This window comes from Cyrtonyx montezumae, unplaced genomic scaffold, assembly GCF_038088225.1.
Source record: "Cyrtonyx montezumae isolate F1298 unplaced genomic scaffold, pur_monq_1.0 scaffold_21, whole genome shotgun sequence".
NCBI lineage: Eukaryota > Metazoa > Chordata > Aves > Galliformes > Odontophoridae > Cyrtonyx > Cyrtonyx montezumae.
Window position 1 is genome coordinate 5,904,036 of NW_027071948.1, and position 16,020 is coordinate 5,920,055.

The following is a 16,020-nucleotide window of genomic DNA, read 5'->3' on the forward strand; positions in this document are numbered from 1 at the left end:
CCCCCAGATGCTGGCAGCCTCTTTGTACTTACCCCATGTGAGGGATACGTCAGCCAACCCCAGTCCCCTGGCATCGTCGACGTGTCAAGCAAGTTCACTGGAAAACACAGGAACAACACACTGTGTTAGAAAGCTTGCTCTACACTAAAAGCAAGGAAGCAAAGCACCACAAGTGACCCCTCCTGATTCACCCATCATGGGACACTTTGGGGTTGGTGACAGGGACCTGTGTGGCTGTAGCTCAGCTCAGTGGCAACAGCTAGGAAGCAGCAGAGTTGGGCTGTGGCCACAGGAGGAAGCAGTGAAGGATTTTGGGTTGGATGGGGCCCTGGGCAGCCTGACCTGGTGGTTGGCAACAAGCCCATATCAGGAGTTTGGAAATGGATGAACTTTAAGGTCCCCTCCAAACTAAGCCCTTTCAAGATTCCATGATTTCAGAGATGAGGGGGCTGCAAACAACAGGCCAACGGGGATGCACAGCAGGAACTTGAGAAACGAAAGCCATGTTCTCCACCAGCCCCACTTGGGCCAATGCCAGGACAGTTGGGGCACCCTTCCTTAATCATATACATCCACCCCAGAACCCCATCAAAGTCATACCTTCAAAGCCCTGCTGCCACTAGGAGCCCTACCTAACGATACGGAATCATAGAATCACAGAATGGTTGGGTTGGAGGGGACCCTAGAGATCATCCAGCCTCAGCTCCAGGCCATGGGCTGGGTGCCCCCAACAGGTCAGGCTGCCCAGGTCCTTGGGCACCGCAGAGATGGGGTACCCACAGCTCTCTGGGAAACACTTCCAGTGCCTTACCACTCTCTGAATAAAAAAAAATCTTCCAACATCTGACCTAAATCTCCCTCGTCCCTTCATCCTGATCCTAAGGCCCATTATGGGAAGTGAGCTTCTGCCCTCTGTCTCATGTGCACCTTCAGGCTCTGGAGGGAAGGTGGCTTCGGTGGCTGTCAGGGTGGGATGAGGCACATCGGGACCACAGCTGCAGCCCCACCAGAGTCCAGGCCCACAGAGTGGGCCCCAGCAGCTGTAGGAACGGGTGCCACTTCCATTTACGATTACCAGGCAGGGAAGGAAAGGGGGGAGAAGGAAGCAGGGACGTGAGCTGGCTGTGAAACACCCGGGCGTCATGCTCCTGACAGAGCAGATTAGGAGCTTTTGAGGCATTTATTAATGTTAGCAGAACAATTTGAAAGAATTTCCAGGGTTTCTTGTGTGACTTCATTGGCCCAACAGCGGGCCGAGCCCCTCTGCTCGCTGCAAGACGCTGCTCCCACTGCTAGAGAGGCCCCTTGCCCTCAGCACGGAGTAATTACCTCGGAGATCTCAAATCCATTTTTATTTGTTATTGTTAATCTGAAGATTTTCTGCCTATTTTCCCTGGGTAATTCGCCCAGCGGGAGCCCGGGCTGCGGAGTTTCCCTGCTCGCGGCGCTGGAGCACAGTGCCAATGACCCTCGGCAGGACAGCCGTGAGCAGGGCTGCGTTCACGGCCCCACTCCCCCCGCTGTCTCCATGCCCTTATTCCCACGCTGCAATGCATGAAGCTGGGCACGGCTGTGGCTCGCTGCAGAACGGGCTCTCCAGGAGTGCCAGAATTGGTCACAGCTAGAGCACCGCCATGTGGGGAGTAGTGATGGGGTCAGAGCACACAGCCCCGCGGTGGGATGTTCCCCAAAGGCACAGTGATGGGATAACAGCTCTGAGACAGATACACGTGGACACAGCTTACCTGCAGCCAGATTGCAGCACTGCAACCCACCACATGGACCCTCTGTCTGGTTGTGGTTATGGTTATGGTTATGGTTATGGTTATGGTTATGCTTATGGTTGGTTATGGTTATGGTTATGGTTATGGTTATGGTTATGGTTATGGTTATGGTTATGCTTAGTGTGAGAGTTAGGGTTAGGGTTAGGGTTAGGGTTAGGGTTAGGGTTAGGGTTAGGGCTAGGGTTAGGGTTAGGGTTAGGGTTAGGGTTAGGGTTAGGGTTAGGGTTAGGGTTAGGGTTAGGGTTTGTCTTAGGCTTTGTCTTAGGGCTAGGGTTAGAGTTGGCTTAGGCTTAGTGTTAGACTGAAGGTTAGGCTTAGGTTAGCCTTCTTTCAGGTACTTTGCTGTACTGCACTACACAAGCACACGTTCCCTGCAGCACTCCCGTGGAGCGGATTACTCGTGCCTCCTTGCAGGAAGAGGGCTAAGATATTTCTTTTATTCCTTAGAAAGCGTTTCTGCAAAGCACATGTAGGGGTCCAATGCGTAAACCCACTGCAGTGGGCACTGCACAAATAGAAAGGCGTTCTCTGACGCAGAGCTCTCACATTAAGTTGCTGTAGAGCAAACATGAGGCTGTGCACATGACGACTCATCTAGCAGCACTATTGCATACTGTGCTCAGTTATAGAATCATAGAATGGTTCGGGTTGGAAGGGATCTTGAAGGTCATCTTGTCCAACCCCCCTGCAATGAGCAGGGGCACCCACAGCTCCATCAGGTTGCTCAGAAGTCAGACTCACTATGGGGAAGTCGGTACCCCACTGGCACAAGAGCCCTGACACTGAGCTCTGAGACAGTCGTGTCGCTACCACACACAGTATTGGAGCATGGTCCATAGTGTGGTTGGTCCAAAGCACTGCAGGGAGCTGTGCTGTTCTTCTGGTGCTGAGCTCCAGCCCTAACTGCAGGGAATTACTGGCTTAGCTGGCAGCATCCTCACAGCCCTCAGTGGCTCCCCATGGGGGCCCCTTCCCAAAGCTCAGCTGGGAACCCAATGGGAGCCCAACTGGGAGCCCTATCCAGCACCTTGCGGGCGATGTCCCAGACACAATCGCTTCCCTGGAGGCTGGAGGCTTGATGCAGGAGGGCAAGCAAGTCCATCACAAAGGACTCCTTTCAGCCGAAATGTTTCTCAGAAAACCTGCTGGTTTGGGAGACCTCTATCCTACAGCTGGGTAATTCTGTTTGATGTTATGGACTGTCTGCCTGTATCAGTCTCAAACTGCAAGCTCCTTTTTTTTTTTTCTCTTTTTTTTCTTTTTTTTTTTTTTTTTCCTGAGCACCATTTTGATTTCCACTATTCTGCGCCTTGGCTTTGACTCGGCGTATTGAGCCAAAACACCAGGAGGTGTCAGGGGGAATTCTCACACTGATGGAAGAGCTGTCAAGTCTGATTGCCCGTTCGAATGGAAGCACCTACAGAGCTGCAAGGTTGCTTCCCTGGTGCAAACTGGGGTGTCGAGCCGGAGTCTCACGCAAAGGAAACCTACTTGAAAAGTGGTGCCATGTAATGCGGTGTGATTAGCACACACTGCAATCTCAACCATGAAGGAGTCCAAGAGTAGATACGTGTGTATGCATATATATGCCAAAAAGTAGATGTGCATGTGCCGAAAAGTAGGTATGCATTTACGTACACGTGTTTATTTATATATACCAGCACCTACGTTTGTAGACATGTTTCATCCAGATTCATGCCCAAATTCACATCTACCAAATTCCAGTCCCTGCTTGGGACGCAGGAGCTTACATCCAGGGAATGCAATCCAGGGAATTCTGCCTGCACCCCTGTGTCCATTACCCATGGATGTCCCTTCCTTCAGAGGGAGCGCTCCCAAGTCCTTCCCAGCACTTGTGCTGGTGACCACACACTGCACTGCCGTGCCCAGTAGTCCCAGCATGCGAGTGGTGCTGTGGGAGCTGCTGCTGCCCAGTGTGGGGTGCACGGTGGGGCAGTGGCCCTGCAAGGGACATGCTGAGCCTCAGCCTCCAGAAAACCAGCAGGGGACCTAAGAGGGCTCAGAGCTCCCTCATAATTGTTAACCCACTGCGATCCTCACTCTAATTACTCCACGGTCTCCCTCCAAGGCAGTGGGCTTTGTAGCGCAGGCGTGGGGAGGAAGGGTCAGTGGGAGCAGCCCCGTTCCCTTGGGCTTCAGTTCCTCTCTATCACAACTTCAAAGGCCTCCCAAGATTCACAGCAAGGCTCACCCCCACCCCCCCAACAACGCCTTTTGCATCGATAATTAAACCCTTAGCAGTACGGTTGGATGCTCCAACTCCCTGGCACCCGAGGACTGGCAGGCTCAACCTGTGCACCTTACAGGGCTCTGCCCACCCCACAGCACCCCACGGCCATAATCCGCTCAGCGTGGGGAGGGCTGCCCTCAGCAGGGATGGCAGTGGGGCTATGGGAAAGGGGCAGGAAGAGGCAGGAGGGGAACAAGAGGCAGAGGCTTTTATTTCCTATAATCTCAAGCAGGACATTGGAGGGGCAGGTGGGGCCAGGAGGGGTCGGCTATTTGTATCCCACCGTTTAATCCACCAGCCCTCTGAATAGCCAGCTGTGACCCCTCCAAACTCGAGGAGGGGGGCAAAATCACATGGCAGAGCCGTGTCCTCCTGGCCTCAGAGCATCGGGGGGAGATGGGATGAGACGCTTCGTTTTCAGGCTCCCATTTCCCAAGACAGAAGCGCTTCCAGACTGACACCAGCCTGAGGGCAGGGCATTTTGTGCCCCATGCATGTGGGTCAGCACCAGCACAGGCTTTGCCTGCCCACAACACAGCAGGGACGATGCTTGTGCCGGGACCCAATGGCCTCTGCTGTCCTGAGAGGAAATGTAGGAAAGTGTCGGGGGTGAATAGAAAAGAGGTCGCCAAACCCAGCAAGAACACGGGATTTTCACCTTGCTGGAAACACCAAAATCAGGCTGAAAAAAAAAATAATAATAGATGAGAAATAAGCATTGTCAAACTCTTGCCGTGAAAAAGCAGTGCTTGGGTTTGGACATGCTCTAGTTCCCACTGCAGGATTTCTTGTCAGACCTTTGGATTATCACTGTGAACTTTATGTATTTAATTTTATATCTTTTTTTTTTTTTTTAACTGCATCGGGAGCAGCAACGCCTTTAAGGTCTGCCCAGAGGGTCACCCCTTTTCAATAGACCAGGAGCAGGGAATACTTTGATGCAGGAAGAAAGCTTGTTTGTTCAATCTGTGCTAACAAAAAAAAAAAAAAAAGCTGCCGTTCAGGTTTTAAAAATAAAATAATCAACCTGATCCTTCTGGACCCCGCAGGGTATCGTGCAGGATAATACACAGCGCGAGAGCATAACCTGTGGTAGGACTGAGACATCGTGAGGCAATGTGAAATAAGAAAAAAATGAATTAAAAATAAAAGAAACAAAACAAAACACTCTGAATAAAGTATTTCCGAGGCTAAAAATCTTGATATTCAAGGACAGGAGAGAAAATAAAAATAAAAAAAAGAGCAGCACAAAAACCACCAGAAGCCAAACAGTGCTCTTAAAAATACAGGTGAGAAAATATAGACATGAAATGTCGGTGTTTCTCACTCCTGATGCTCACGTGCAGTGGGACACCGGGGCTAATTGGGCGTGCTGGCTTAGGCAACCCAAATTAAAGCCAGGGCAGCGGTGCATATCCCGATCCCGGTGCACAGCACACACAGTGCTGGATGGAGATAACACATAGGGAACGCTGGAAAATGAGCGCTGCGCCCGTGGACAGTGGGGCTGGAGCTACTGCAGGGCTACAGGGCAGCTGGGCTCGTTGTAATTCAGGGCAGGAGTGCAAGGAGGAGGTGGGAAGGCTCTGGGGAAGGGGGGTGAGAAAGGTCAGGGAGGCAAGGAACGCCATGGAAACATCCGATGTGTGCAAAGGGTAGGAGCGTGAGCGCAGCAAGGATGGGGTAGGGGCACCTCTTGGGTCCCCGCAGCATCAGGAGGGGCTCTGCAAGCAGTCCTTGGGGAGTCATCCCTACCCTCAGTTCTTTGGGGTGGTGCCCACATCAGCCCCGACTCACCCCTCTCTCCTCTCACACGTGTTGGGTATATCTACCCAACACTTTCTGAATCTACACTTTCATTTATTTTGGAGGGATGAGACTGTAGCAGGCAAACCCCAATGTACTCCAGCTCTGTCCCACAGCAGCTCAGCACTTCCACTCCTTGTCTGCACCCCACACGCCCGCTCATCTATCTTTTTCCTGCTTGGGATTTCGCATTGCCCACATCTCCTACCCCAAACAAGATTTTGCTGAGTGTTCCTTGCCACTTGTGGTGACCAACACCACATTCAACCTGCTCACCCCTTTCAGTGCTCGGCACAACCATCCCCCCCCCATGAAAGCTAGGCTTCCAAATTCAGACAAATTAAAACTGAAATCACAGAACGTGTAATAAAGCTTCGAGTTTTCAGCCCTGGGAGGTCTGTGTTGTAACCCCTGTGCCGGACAGAGCCAACTTGGTATTTGGATCAGGTTTCTCTGGGTCATATCCACTCAAGCACTGAAAGTCTTCAGGACAGAGGATTTTGGAGGTAGCCCCTGCAGGACATCATTACAGCAATTTTAAATTTAAAGAAAAAAAAAGGTAAAATAAGAAGTAAATGGGAATGTAATCATTCAGTGGTTGTAGCTCCGCAGCTACAAACCCTACAGCATCCCGCAGCGGGCACCCTGCTCATCCCTCTGCCTCCTACACCCCAGCAGTCCCAGCAAAGATTGGAGGTTTATCCCTGGAATATTCATTGAGAAAATGTGTTATTTTGGCTAGCAGTTACCTGCATCGCTTGGGCAGGTTTGGATGAGAACAGTTCAGGTTGTCAGATGTGTTTCCTAATTTCTCTGAGGAACTCCTCTCACTTTCATCCCCGTCGTCTAAATCACGTTCAGCCCTTTGTTAATCAGTGAGTCAATCTGAACGAGTTAATTCCTTTAACAACAATTTCTTCGCCCACTTAAAAATCGTTTTCTAAACCCAAACATTTTCATGGGCAAAATTACGAATCCTAAAATCTGTGACGATGGGGCGGAATACCGGCGTCGCTCTTCCCACGTGGCAGGAAAATATTTTACAAGTCTAAAAATGTTACGGTGGCATTTCCTAACGGAATTTCCTCCTTGTAAGGCTTGTAAGGCTTCTCATCAGATTTCAATATCAGGGTGAATTAACCACCAGGCTTGAAAGTGGTGGTTGCCTACATCCATTGCTCGCTGTCCCTACACCGCGGAACATACAATCCCAATGAGTTGTGTGTGATTTGCGTTCAGATACCCAATATTCTCAATGTGGAAAACTGGAGATGGAGCAGAGGGTGCAGGCACAAAGGCTGGAGGAAAAGCCTCCGAGAAAGGAACTCAAGGAGCTCCTGGTTTGGTTGCAATAGAGAGTGCGAGGCACCGCGGCCATGGGTTGGTTTTGGATCGCGTGAGCAAAGCCCAACAAGAACCAACAGCTGGAAGGTGAAAACAGAAATTTGTTTTAGGGAAAAAAAAAAAGGTCCAATTTTATTTTATTTTTTACCACTGAGGCTGATGAGACTTTGGGATGAATTATTAAAAGAAGTGATGGTTGTGCTTTCTGACTTCAGGTAAATGTCGCGTAGCATCCTGGGCAAACAGAATCTATCAGCGTGTATTGATGTGGCCGGACCAGATCCATAAATGACAATGTCCTGTAGGTCATTATTTATGGCCTTAAATACTGCACACCTATCTGAGCGTGACATGAGAATTTTGGTCTGGTTTTATTTCTGCAGAAAACACACCTGTGTGATCCCAAAGCTCACTCCCAGGGCTGAAGGGGTTAATTGCTTCTCCGGGGCAGAAGAGCAAATTTGAGCGTTGGTCTTTCCTCCAGCCCGGGTTAGGAGAACCAACTATCAAAAACCATCAGGGCAAAAATAGAGTTATCATATGAATGGAGTCGCTGGGAGATAAAGGAGCACCGAGGGCTGCGGCGAGGAGAGCGGGGATGCACAGGACCCGACCGAAACAAAGAGCGGAGGGATCGGGACCGCAGCACAAATCCCGCGCCGCGTGCCCCCCGCCTGGCAGTGCAGCTCTGGGCATTCGTTTCATTTTGTTTCGTTTTCTTTCTTTTTAGGATTTATTTTTCTTTCTCTCTCACTCTGGTAATTTTTCAGCAATCAAAAAAAATATAAATAAATAGGGATTTCCTTCCCTGTTTCCTTTCATCCCGGTAGGGATCGACCACGTTTTCTGCTGTACTTCGATTCGGATCCATCAGATCCATTTCTGCCCTCACCAAAATGGGCTCCCGTTTGTTTTCACGGTACATAAATCCCTTCAGGACCTCGAAATAAATATTTGAGGATTTGGGGGGAAATAAAAAAACACCAAAAAAAACCACCAAAAAAGGAAGAAAGGACGTGCGTTTTGGGCACTGCTGCTTTATTTTTCCTGCAAATTTTGGCTTTTGATTTTTCCAGAAGTTTGGTAAACTATAAACGTGGGAAATGAAGGCGGGGATAGAGAGATACCCTGAGCTCAGTGACAACCACGGAAGTATTCCCTTCCTAGCAGCTTTCTGAGAGCAAACAAAAAAGAAAAATCACACCTAGAAAAACCTGATTTTATCTATTTTTTAAATGCAACCTGAATCCGTTCCCCACCTCAACGCGATGCCCCTCTGCCCTCCTCCACCACCACCCGAAGTCCCTCTACATCAAAACCCTCTCGTTTCCTATTCCCACTAAGGAACAGAGCGTCCCCAAAGTCTTTTCTCAACTGCAAAAGGATTTCCTCTGCCTTTCAGCGCTCAGCTTGCCCGCAGCCCCGACTTCGGCGATGCCACAGAAGGGTTAGCAAAGGAGAGCTGAATAAAAGCACGGATGAGTTTTACCTCTTTTTTTTTTTTCTTTTTTTCTGTTTGAGCAGAGGGGCAATTAATGAGATTACAATTGGGAGATTAGCGGAGGAGATTGGCACAAACCCTCCTCGGCGCCGTGCGGCGGCCCCAGTTGCAGCAGCGAAGGGAAACGCTGGGTTTTCCCATCCTCCTCCTCCTCCTCCTCCATCACCACCAGCGAGGACCTCCATCACCCGTGGCCGTGCTCCCACTCCCCTCTACGTGCACAAATCCCGAACCCCACCTTATTCATTTATTTATTTTCCCACTTCTCCTTTTTTTTTCCTCTCCCCTTCAACACATTTTCCCTCCTCCCGCACATTCGGCCATTTCGGAGGTGATGCTGCTGCGTCCCTCTACCTCCCACCGTTCCCCACATTCCCTACATGCCCTAAAACCCAGGGGTACCCCACCCGTGTCAGCCCCACTGTGAGGGGGATCAGACCCCAGCCCCACAGCGGGATGTGAAGTGCCATTTTCCAGCAGAAAACACAATCCTGTCACACGCGCACCAAGCTCAAAATTGTGGCAATTTTTGCTCTTCCCATTCTGTCTCAACACAGAGAAGATATTTTGTTTTCTATTATTTAACTTTGATACGTGATGTCATATAAAATATATATCACGTGGATTTTTTTGCCTCTGTGACTCAGTGTATATACTCTGAATATTACTTCATTCTACGGCGCCATTTCCATATTACGGAGAACTTTTTCTACGTGCAAAGCCATTTAACGATTTCAAACCAATATTTTTGTTTTGTTTTGTTTTTCCAAATGTTTCCTGCTGGGAACATTCAGTACCCTTCAGATTTTCTCTTCTCTGGGAAATACCTGAGTTTTGGTTTTCAATCTATTTTGCAATGGCCAACACACCGAGCTGCGGGGATTTCCCATAAAACTGCGATCCCCACTTACTGCCCGCTCCCTTTCCCATGGCACTGACTGCAAAAAAATTAAAAACATAAAAAAATAAACATATGAATGAATGGAATAAAAAATATATCACATTCTGGAAGAAAAAAAACAACTTTGCAGGGAAGAGAAAGGCTTTGAGAACTCTTGGAGTTGTGGTTGAGGTTGGAGTTACGGTTACGGTTATGGCTATGGTTAGGGTTAGAGTTATGATTAACATTAGGGTTAGGATAAGGTTGTGGTTTAGGACTAGGTCTAGGGCTGGGGTTAGAGTTAGGGTTAGGTTTGGGGTCGCGAGTTGGAGTTAGGGTTGGATAACCGTGTGTGATCACATCCTCAGTGAGCACCTTGGTTTGCCCCGGTTGTGGGCATGTGCTGTAGGTCCTGATTTGTGGGTAGTGCTCTATGGAGCCAGGGTTTGACTCTGTGATCCTTCTGAATCCCTTCCAACTTCTGATTCTAGGATTCTTTGAAGCCCAGCACAGGCAGAAGGCTGCGAGGCCATGCCAGCCCCATGCCAGCCCCATGCAAGCATCAACCTGCAGCCCCACAGCTGCCCTGGTACAGTTACTGTTGTCCATCTGTCCCAGTGCCCTGCACTGCTGCGTCCCACACCCCAGCACTGTGAATGCTTCTCTGCCCCTTAGGTTGGGCCCAGCTGACACAGAATCTTCCTATGCCATCATGGAGAAATGCCCAGGGTTGTAGAGAGGCAGATATCTTTGGGGAATTTGGAGGGTCGCTGCTGGCTATCTGCAGGACCCCACATGTCCTCCTGAGGCCTTCCCACTGCCCCATAGTCCAGATCCCACTTAGAGCCCAGCATATCCCTCACCCCACATGTTAGCTTTCCTTTCCAAACATCCTGGGGAAAGCCTCGATCTTTCCCATCTGGGTGCACATTTCACGACCCAGGTATCCCTGCAGACCCTGCGAAACCCACTCCAGCACAGATATCACTACACGAGGCCCTGACCCCCCCTCACAGCACAGCCAGGGCCCACACTTTGCTCTCCCACATCTCTGGGTTTTGCCTCTGCTTTGGGGCAGGCGTGGGGAAGCAGAAAGAGTAGGCACAGCCGAAGGCGTGTGTCTAGATCCCCTCTCGTGCTCTGCCCATGGTCAGGGTGAGCTGAGGTCAGGCTGGCTGCTCTGCTCGGTGCTCCCTGTGCTGACACTGGGAGCCCGAGGGAGCACAGGACCCTGGGCATGGGGCAGGTGCTGCAGCATGAAGCAGGGGCTCGGGGGGCTGGGGTCCACTCCTCTTCTCACAAAGCCCATCCCCAGCAGCGAGAGCCTGAGGCAAGGGCAGGAAAGCCAGTGGGAAATGAGCAGGAGGAGTGTCGGAAAGCAGGGGTAGGAGTAACAGAGAGCTAAAAATGGGTAATACAGGTAAGGAAGAGATGACGGGTGGGAGGGGACGTGGGGCTGCGTGTTGGAAGATGGCAGCAGGAAGCCAGCCCTGCTGGGTACTGCAAAGGGCATGAAGCAGCCCGTGGGCCTCGGTATGGCAGGAGGACATCAGAGCTGCAGCGAGGAGAAGGGAGGGATGCCACCACCATCACGGCAGGGACACCGGCATCGGGCTCGCTGCGGCTGTCGGGCGTAGCAGAAGGGAGGAAGGATGCTGCTGCCAGTGCCAAGGACACGCTTGGGAGTGAGAACGGCAGATCTCCGGGTGATGAAGATCAGCAGCCCTGGGAAGCAGTCACACCACTGCCAGCACGGAAGGAGATGAGCGAGCGGATGACAGACAGCGGGAGCAGCACTGCCATACTGAGGGGGCCTGAGCTGGTGGCTGCACAGCCAGCACGGGCCAGGGCTGAGCGCAGCCGGGAGCCGGGTGCAGGCCTGTCAGCTCCAACTCTGACATCCTGGCTGAGGGGCCATGCCCGAAACCCCGCGTCCCACTTCAGAAGTTCGCAGCCCTTTCCCTCGTGACAAGTTTCCCACCTGAGCCCTTCCAGCTCCCACCACCTGCCCCCACGCGTACCCCCGGCACAGCCCTCCCTCGCCCGCCCGCAGCCCCTCTGCCCCACCAGCACACCTCGAGCTGGCACGGGGACAGCCACAGCTCAGCCAGCCCTGCACGCTGCAGCAGAGCCCTGGCGGGGGAGGCCGGGCAGAGCTCCCAGGTGTTGCTGCAGAGATCGAGTCCTGCCCAGCTCTGAAGTTTAGCCACTGTGCAGAAGCTCCGGGAGCAGCAAACTCAGGCAGGAGCCGGGAGCTCTGCTCCCCTGAGAGCGGGGTGAGGCTAAGCCTGGCACAGCGAGATCCTCCTGACAACAAACCCCACTGACACGTCCAAACCCACAGCCGCACCGGACCCCCGCATCCCCCACAAACGCTGCCCCGCAGCACCAGGGCCACCCCACATCCTACCTTCGCTGGTGGTGGCGGACAGGCAGGCAGCCAAGGCGATGACGATGGAAAGCGAGGACGTCAGGTCCCCCTGTGCCCATGCCATGGTCCGGTGATGCCGCCAGCAGCGGGATGGGGCTGCCGCGGTGGTCTCAGCACCTTTGCAAGCGAGCGCCCGCAGCTACGGCACACGCCGGCTCATGCAAAGGCACTTTGCGCACATTGCTCTCATCCACACAGGCGAGCGGCTCGGGGGGGAGGGCTCAGCCTGCCTGTCACTGCTCACAAGCCAATGGGGTGGGTGGGCTCTGCAGCGAGCCCCCCTTCCCGCTCTGCACGCACACGCTGGACCCAGCCGGAGCATCCCGACCACGGGCTCCCGCTCCCCCCGGGCCGTCCTCTGTTGTCTCTTGATGCCGCGCTCCCCGCTGTCCCCCTTTGCAGCTCTGGTTTGGCTGCTGTGAAAGCCAAACCTCCAGCCCCGTGCCGTGGCTGTGCTGCCTGTCCCAGCCCGGCCGGTGGGACGGAGAAGCAGTCAGAGGGGACAGAGGAGCTGAGAGGTTTCCCCTCCGGCCAGCAAAACAGAGGCACATGCTTGGTTTGGATCAGGTGCAAGGGGAGGTGGGGTTGCCCTTCAGTTCTGGTGCACCAGGAGGATGAGAATGCGTTGCGTGTGTTCCCCTTGCACACCCAGGGCTGGGGGGGGGCAGCCAAGCCCCTATCTCAGTGCCACATCAGAACAGAGCCTGGGAGGATGCAGACCCCCAGTAGTTCTCCCACTCAGGTGTGCAAAGGGGCCCTACACGAGGTCCGGGCTGCCTGGGCACGAAGCATTTCCCTGCTGCCCGCCATGCACCCCTCCTGCTCGGAGCTGCTGGTATTGCCAAGCTCGGTGAGTGCCTTGCTCAGCATTTAGCACTCAGCATCTGCCAGCAGATCCCCTCCAGCTGCCACAACCGCTTCTCCATCCGAGCAGAGTGTTTGCTGATTCCTGGCCACGATCACCGTGGGCGCCGGCTCCAACCTGTGCCACCGGAGGTGTTGTTGTCCACCCACTCGTGGCCAGGAAGAGCGATGCATGGCCCTGGCCAAACTCATCCCACCAGGAGCACCCCATGCAGCTGCCAGCAGCCCCCTGCTGCTGTAGCCAGAGGGGCTCCCAGCCCATCTCACAGCCCAGTGCCAACAATTCCCCATTCACAGCAGCTGAGGATTGTGTCTGCAGGGACGCGTCCGCAGCACTCATCACCAGGACCTGGGAACGGCCCGGTGCATCGGGTCCCTCCGGCTCGGTTTCCCCTCTGGCAGCCTGGGAAAGCTGTCCGCCCGCAGACAGCGCTGGAGAGGTCCTGTCATCAGCGGTATCGCAGGGTGGGATCACTGAGCAGCTCGGGACACGGGCTCTCCTGTCCCCCGGGGCCCCCTTAGCCCCAGATGTCCCAGCAATGCTGGTCCCTGTGGCCTTTGGCTTCACTGTGATGCAGACAAACTGCCATGGCTGGGCCCCATTACAGAGTGTAAAGGGGCTTTGAGTGAGCCAGCATCCCATAACCCCAGAACTGCACGCCCCCAGTCCCCCCCATGGATCAGGAGACCTCTCCGTTGCATCACTAGAAGTGAGGAGGGGTGTGTGCGTGTGCAGTGATGGGTGCAGTGGGTGCTGAGCCCCAGCAGAGGTCTGCACTGGGCTCAGTGTGTCCTGAGTACCACAGCACACGCACTGTGTGAGTGGGAGCATTTGTGTGCTGAGCCTGAAGGGGTGTGGAGGAAGGGTCCTGCTTTCACCTGACCCCTGGCTTTGACTCCCTGCAGCTCCTCATGGCACCACAGCCCCTCATGGCCCTAAAACTCATGGCTCTGCAGTTCCTCGTGACCCTACAGCTCCTCATGGTTTAACATCTCCTTGTGGCCCACAGCTCCTCATGCTCTACAGCTTCCCATGGTCCTACAGCTCCTTCATGTTCCTATAGCTCCTCATGGCCCTACTGCTCCCTCATGGTCCTACAACTTTCCACACTTCCTCATAGCCCTGCAGTTCCCTCGTGGTGGCCTTCTCTGGATGCTGTTGGTGAGGGCTAGCCCTCAGCATCAGCAGTGACGTGGTATGACTGTGGGAGGCCCTTGACCAGCTGAGCAATCAGCCCCTTATTAATTAAGGTCATGGTTGTGCAGGCCTGGCATGCCTTTCTTCCCTGTTGTGCTGTGTATTTATATCCTTTAAATTAATAATAATCTTATCATAATTTTTCCTCACTGAAGGAGATGGCTTGGAACTGGAATTGAGACAAACACAATCCAGGAGCACCAGCAGCAGAAGGGGAGAGTTTAAGAAAGGCCTTTTGGTAATACCCATCGTTCCCTTATCAGTGAGGATATTAAACGTATTGAAATGCTAAGCAGCTCTTTAATGGCTGTCTCTGATTTTCATTAAACAAGCAAGGGATGAGCAGGAGGGAAGGGGATGCAGCACTCCTCTCTCTAAGAAATTCTGATTGCTGGATATTAACGGCATTACTGCTCTTTCATCCAGGAGCGCCGGGGCTGGGTTTGCCTTCTTGCCTATTTTCCATCTTGCTGAAGTGGAACGAAGTCTCCACTCCCTAAGGTGGGTGCACAGTTGCTGCAGAGCTGGGTAGGGACAGGAGCTGTGTAATGCTGCAAAGCAGTGTGCCTTCTCAGGCACCTCTTTGGTGAAGCACCTCCAAGCCCTGCCACACCAGTGCTGCCCAAGTGGATGTACCTGCTCGTGCCTCGATGGAGCTCTCAGCTCTGACACCCAGAAGAGGCACGTGGCAGCCTGCTCTGGATTTCTCTGCAGACAACCCAAACAATCCAAACTTGACTGGCTGAAAAAGCAGAGATGCAATAGTTAAGCCCAAGCGCTTCAAAGGCACGCCAGGAAACAAAGCCCATTAAGCAGGCACTAAAATGGGAGGAGAGACACAAGTACACCTCGTTGCTCTTGTTACCTCTCCTTTGCTTTGCAGTTTCTAGCCTGTGGCTCCATTCTGCACGGCCGCTGAGGTCAAAGGCTTTGCTGTTATAATCGTATGCCTCCAGGAGCTGGGGCTTGAAAGCAGCCAAAAATATCCTGATGCTGCCCCTGGCACTGAGTGTCAGCAGCTACAGAGGAAGGCTGGGCCAAGCATGGGACCAGTGGCTGAAGTCTCACCTCTCTGTCCAGTGCACATCATTTGCACTGCAGACAAAGTGCACTGATAGCTGCTGAAACTGCCAGCTTTATTACAGGCACTTTGTTTCTGCTGGAAGTGGAAATCTCAAAGAGACTTAATTATAGAGCCGGGCAGACACGGGCGTAATCCTTTTGAAAGCCTACAATGAGGCGCTCTCCAAAATTAATTTCCAAACTGCAAAATAACCAAACAAAGCTCCGTTTGAAACGGGGTGAGTGATGGGTGGAACAATAGGGAGAAACACAGGAACACCCACAGCCACTTCAGAGCTCAGCCGGGGCTGCTCCTCTGCGGGGAGGGGCACTGGGCAGGGACGAGCTGACAGTACAACTGCCCACTGCTCCAGGCACCCTGTTTGGCTCACACCCTATTTGAAAAGCTGAGGGTGTGCTTTCAGGGAGGTCAGCTCTCTGTCTCTGTATTTTTATTGCCTCCGGAAATTTGGGATCAGGCCACCAACGTGCGAATGCAATGTTGGTCTGGCAATGGTGAAGGACGGCACCAAGCCAAGGTCTGTGTACTTAGGGGTATGGTTTAGTGGGCAGTGCTGGTAGCAGGTGGGTGGTTGGACAGGATGATCACAGAGGTCTTTTCCAACCTTAATTATTCCATGATTCCACGGTTCTGTGATCTTCTCCTCCAGCCAGCACACAGTTTGGAGCCTGTCTCCTGCCCAGGAGCTGTGTTCCTTCATGTGGGATCTTGGATGTAAGACTATTTAGGAAGAACTATCTCTGCTCAGGCTATAATACGAAGTCATAAATAACCTGCTTACCTCGGGTAACCTTGTAGAACTGCCGCCTCATTTCTTCAGACATGCACCTCTCCACCTTATTTCACTGAGATTTAACTCCCTGTGGGATGTGAGGGG

At 52.8% G+C, this 16,020-nt stretch overlaps 2 protein-coding genes across 2 annotated transcripts in view; both read right to left on the reverse strand.

Annotated features, from left to right (window-relative positions):
* EPHA8 (EPH receptor A8) overlaps positions 1–12,064 on the reverse strand; it is a 36,755-nt gene extending 24,691 nt beyond the window's left edge. Inside the window, exons 1-2 of the mRNA XM_065738203.1 lie at positions 11,977–12,064; positions 33–97 (exon numbers count right to left, since the gene is read on the reverse strand). Of these exons, the coding sequence (XP_065594275.1) occupies positions 33–97; positions 11,977–12,061 (150 nt within the window). The 5' untranslated portion in view covers positions 12,062–12,064. The remainder of the gene's footprint in view (positions 1–32; positions 98–11,976) is intronic.
* CUNH1orf50 (chromosome unknown C1orf50 homolog) overlaps positions 1–16,020 on the reverse strand; it is a 348,220-nt gene that overhangs the window by 114,398 nt on the left and 217,802 nt on the right. The window lies entirely within an intron of this gene.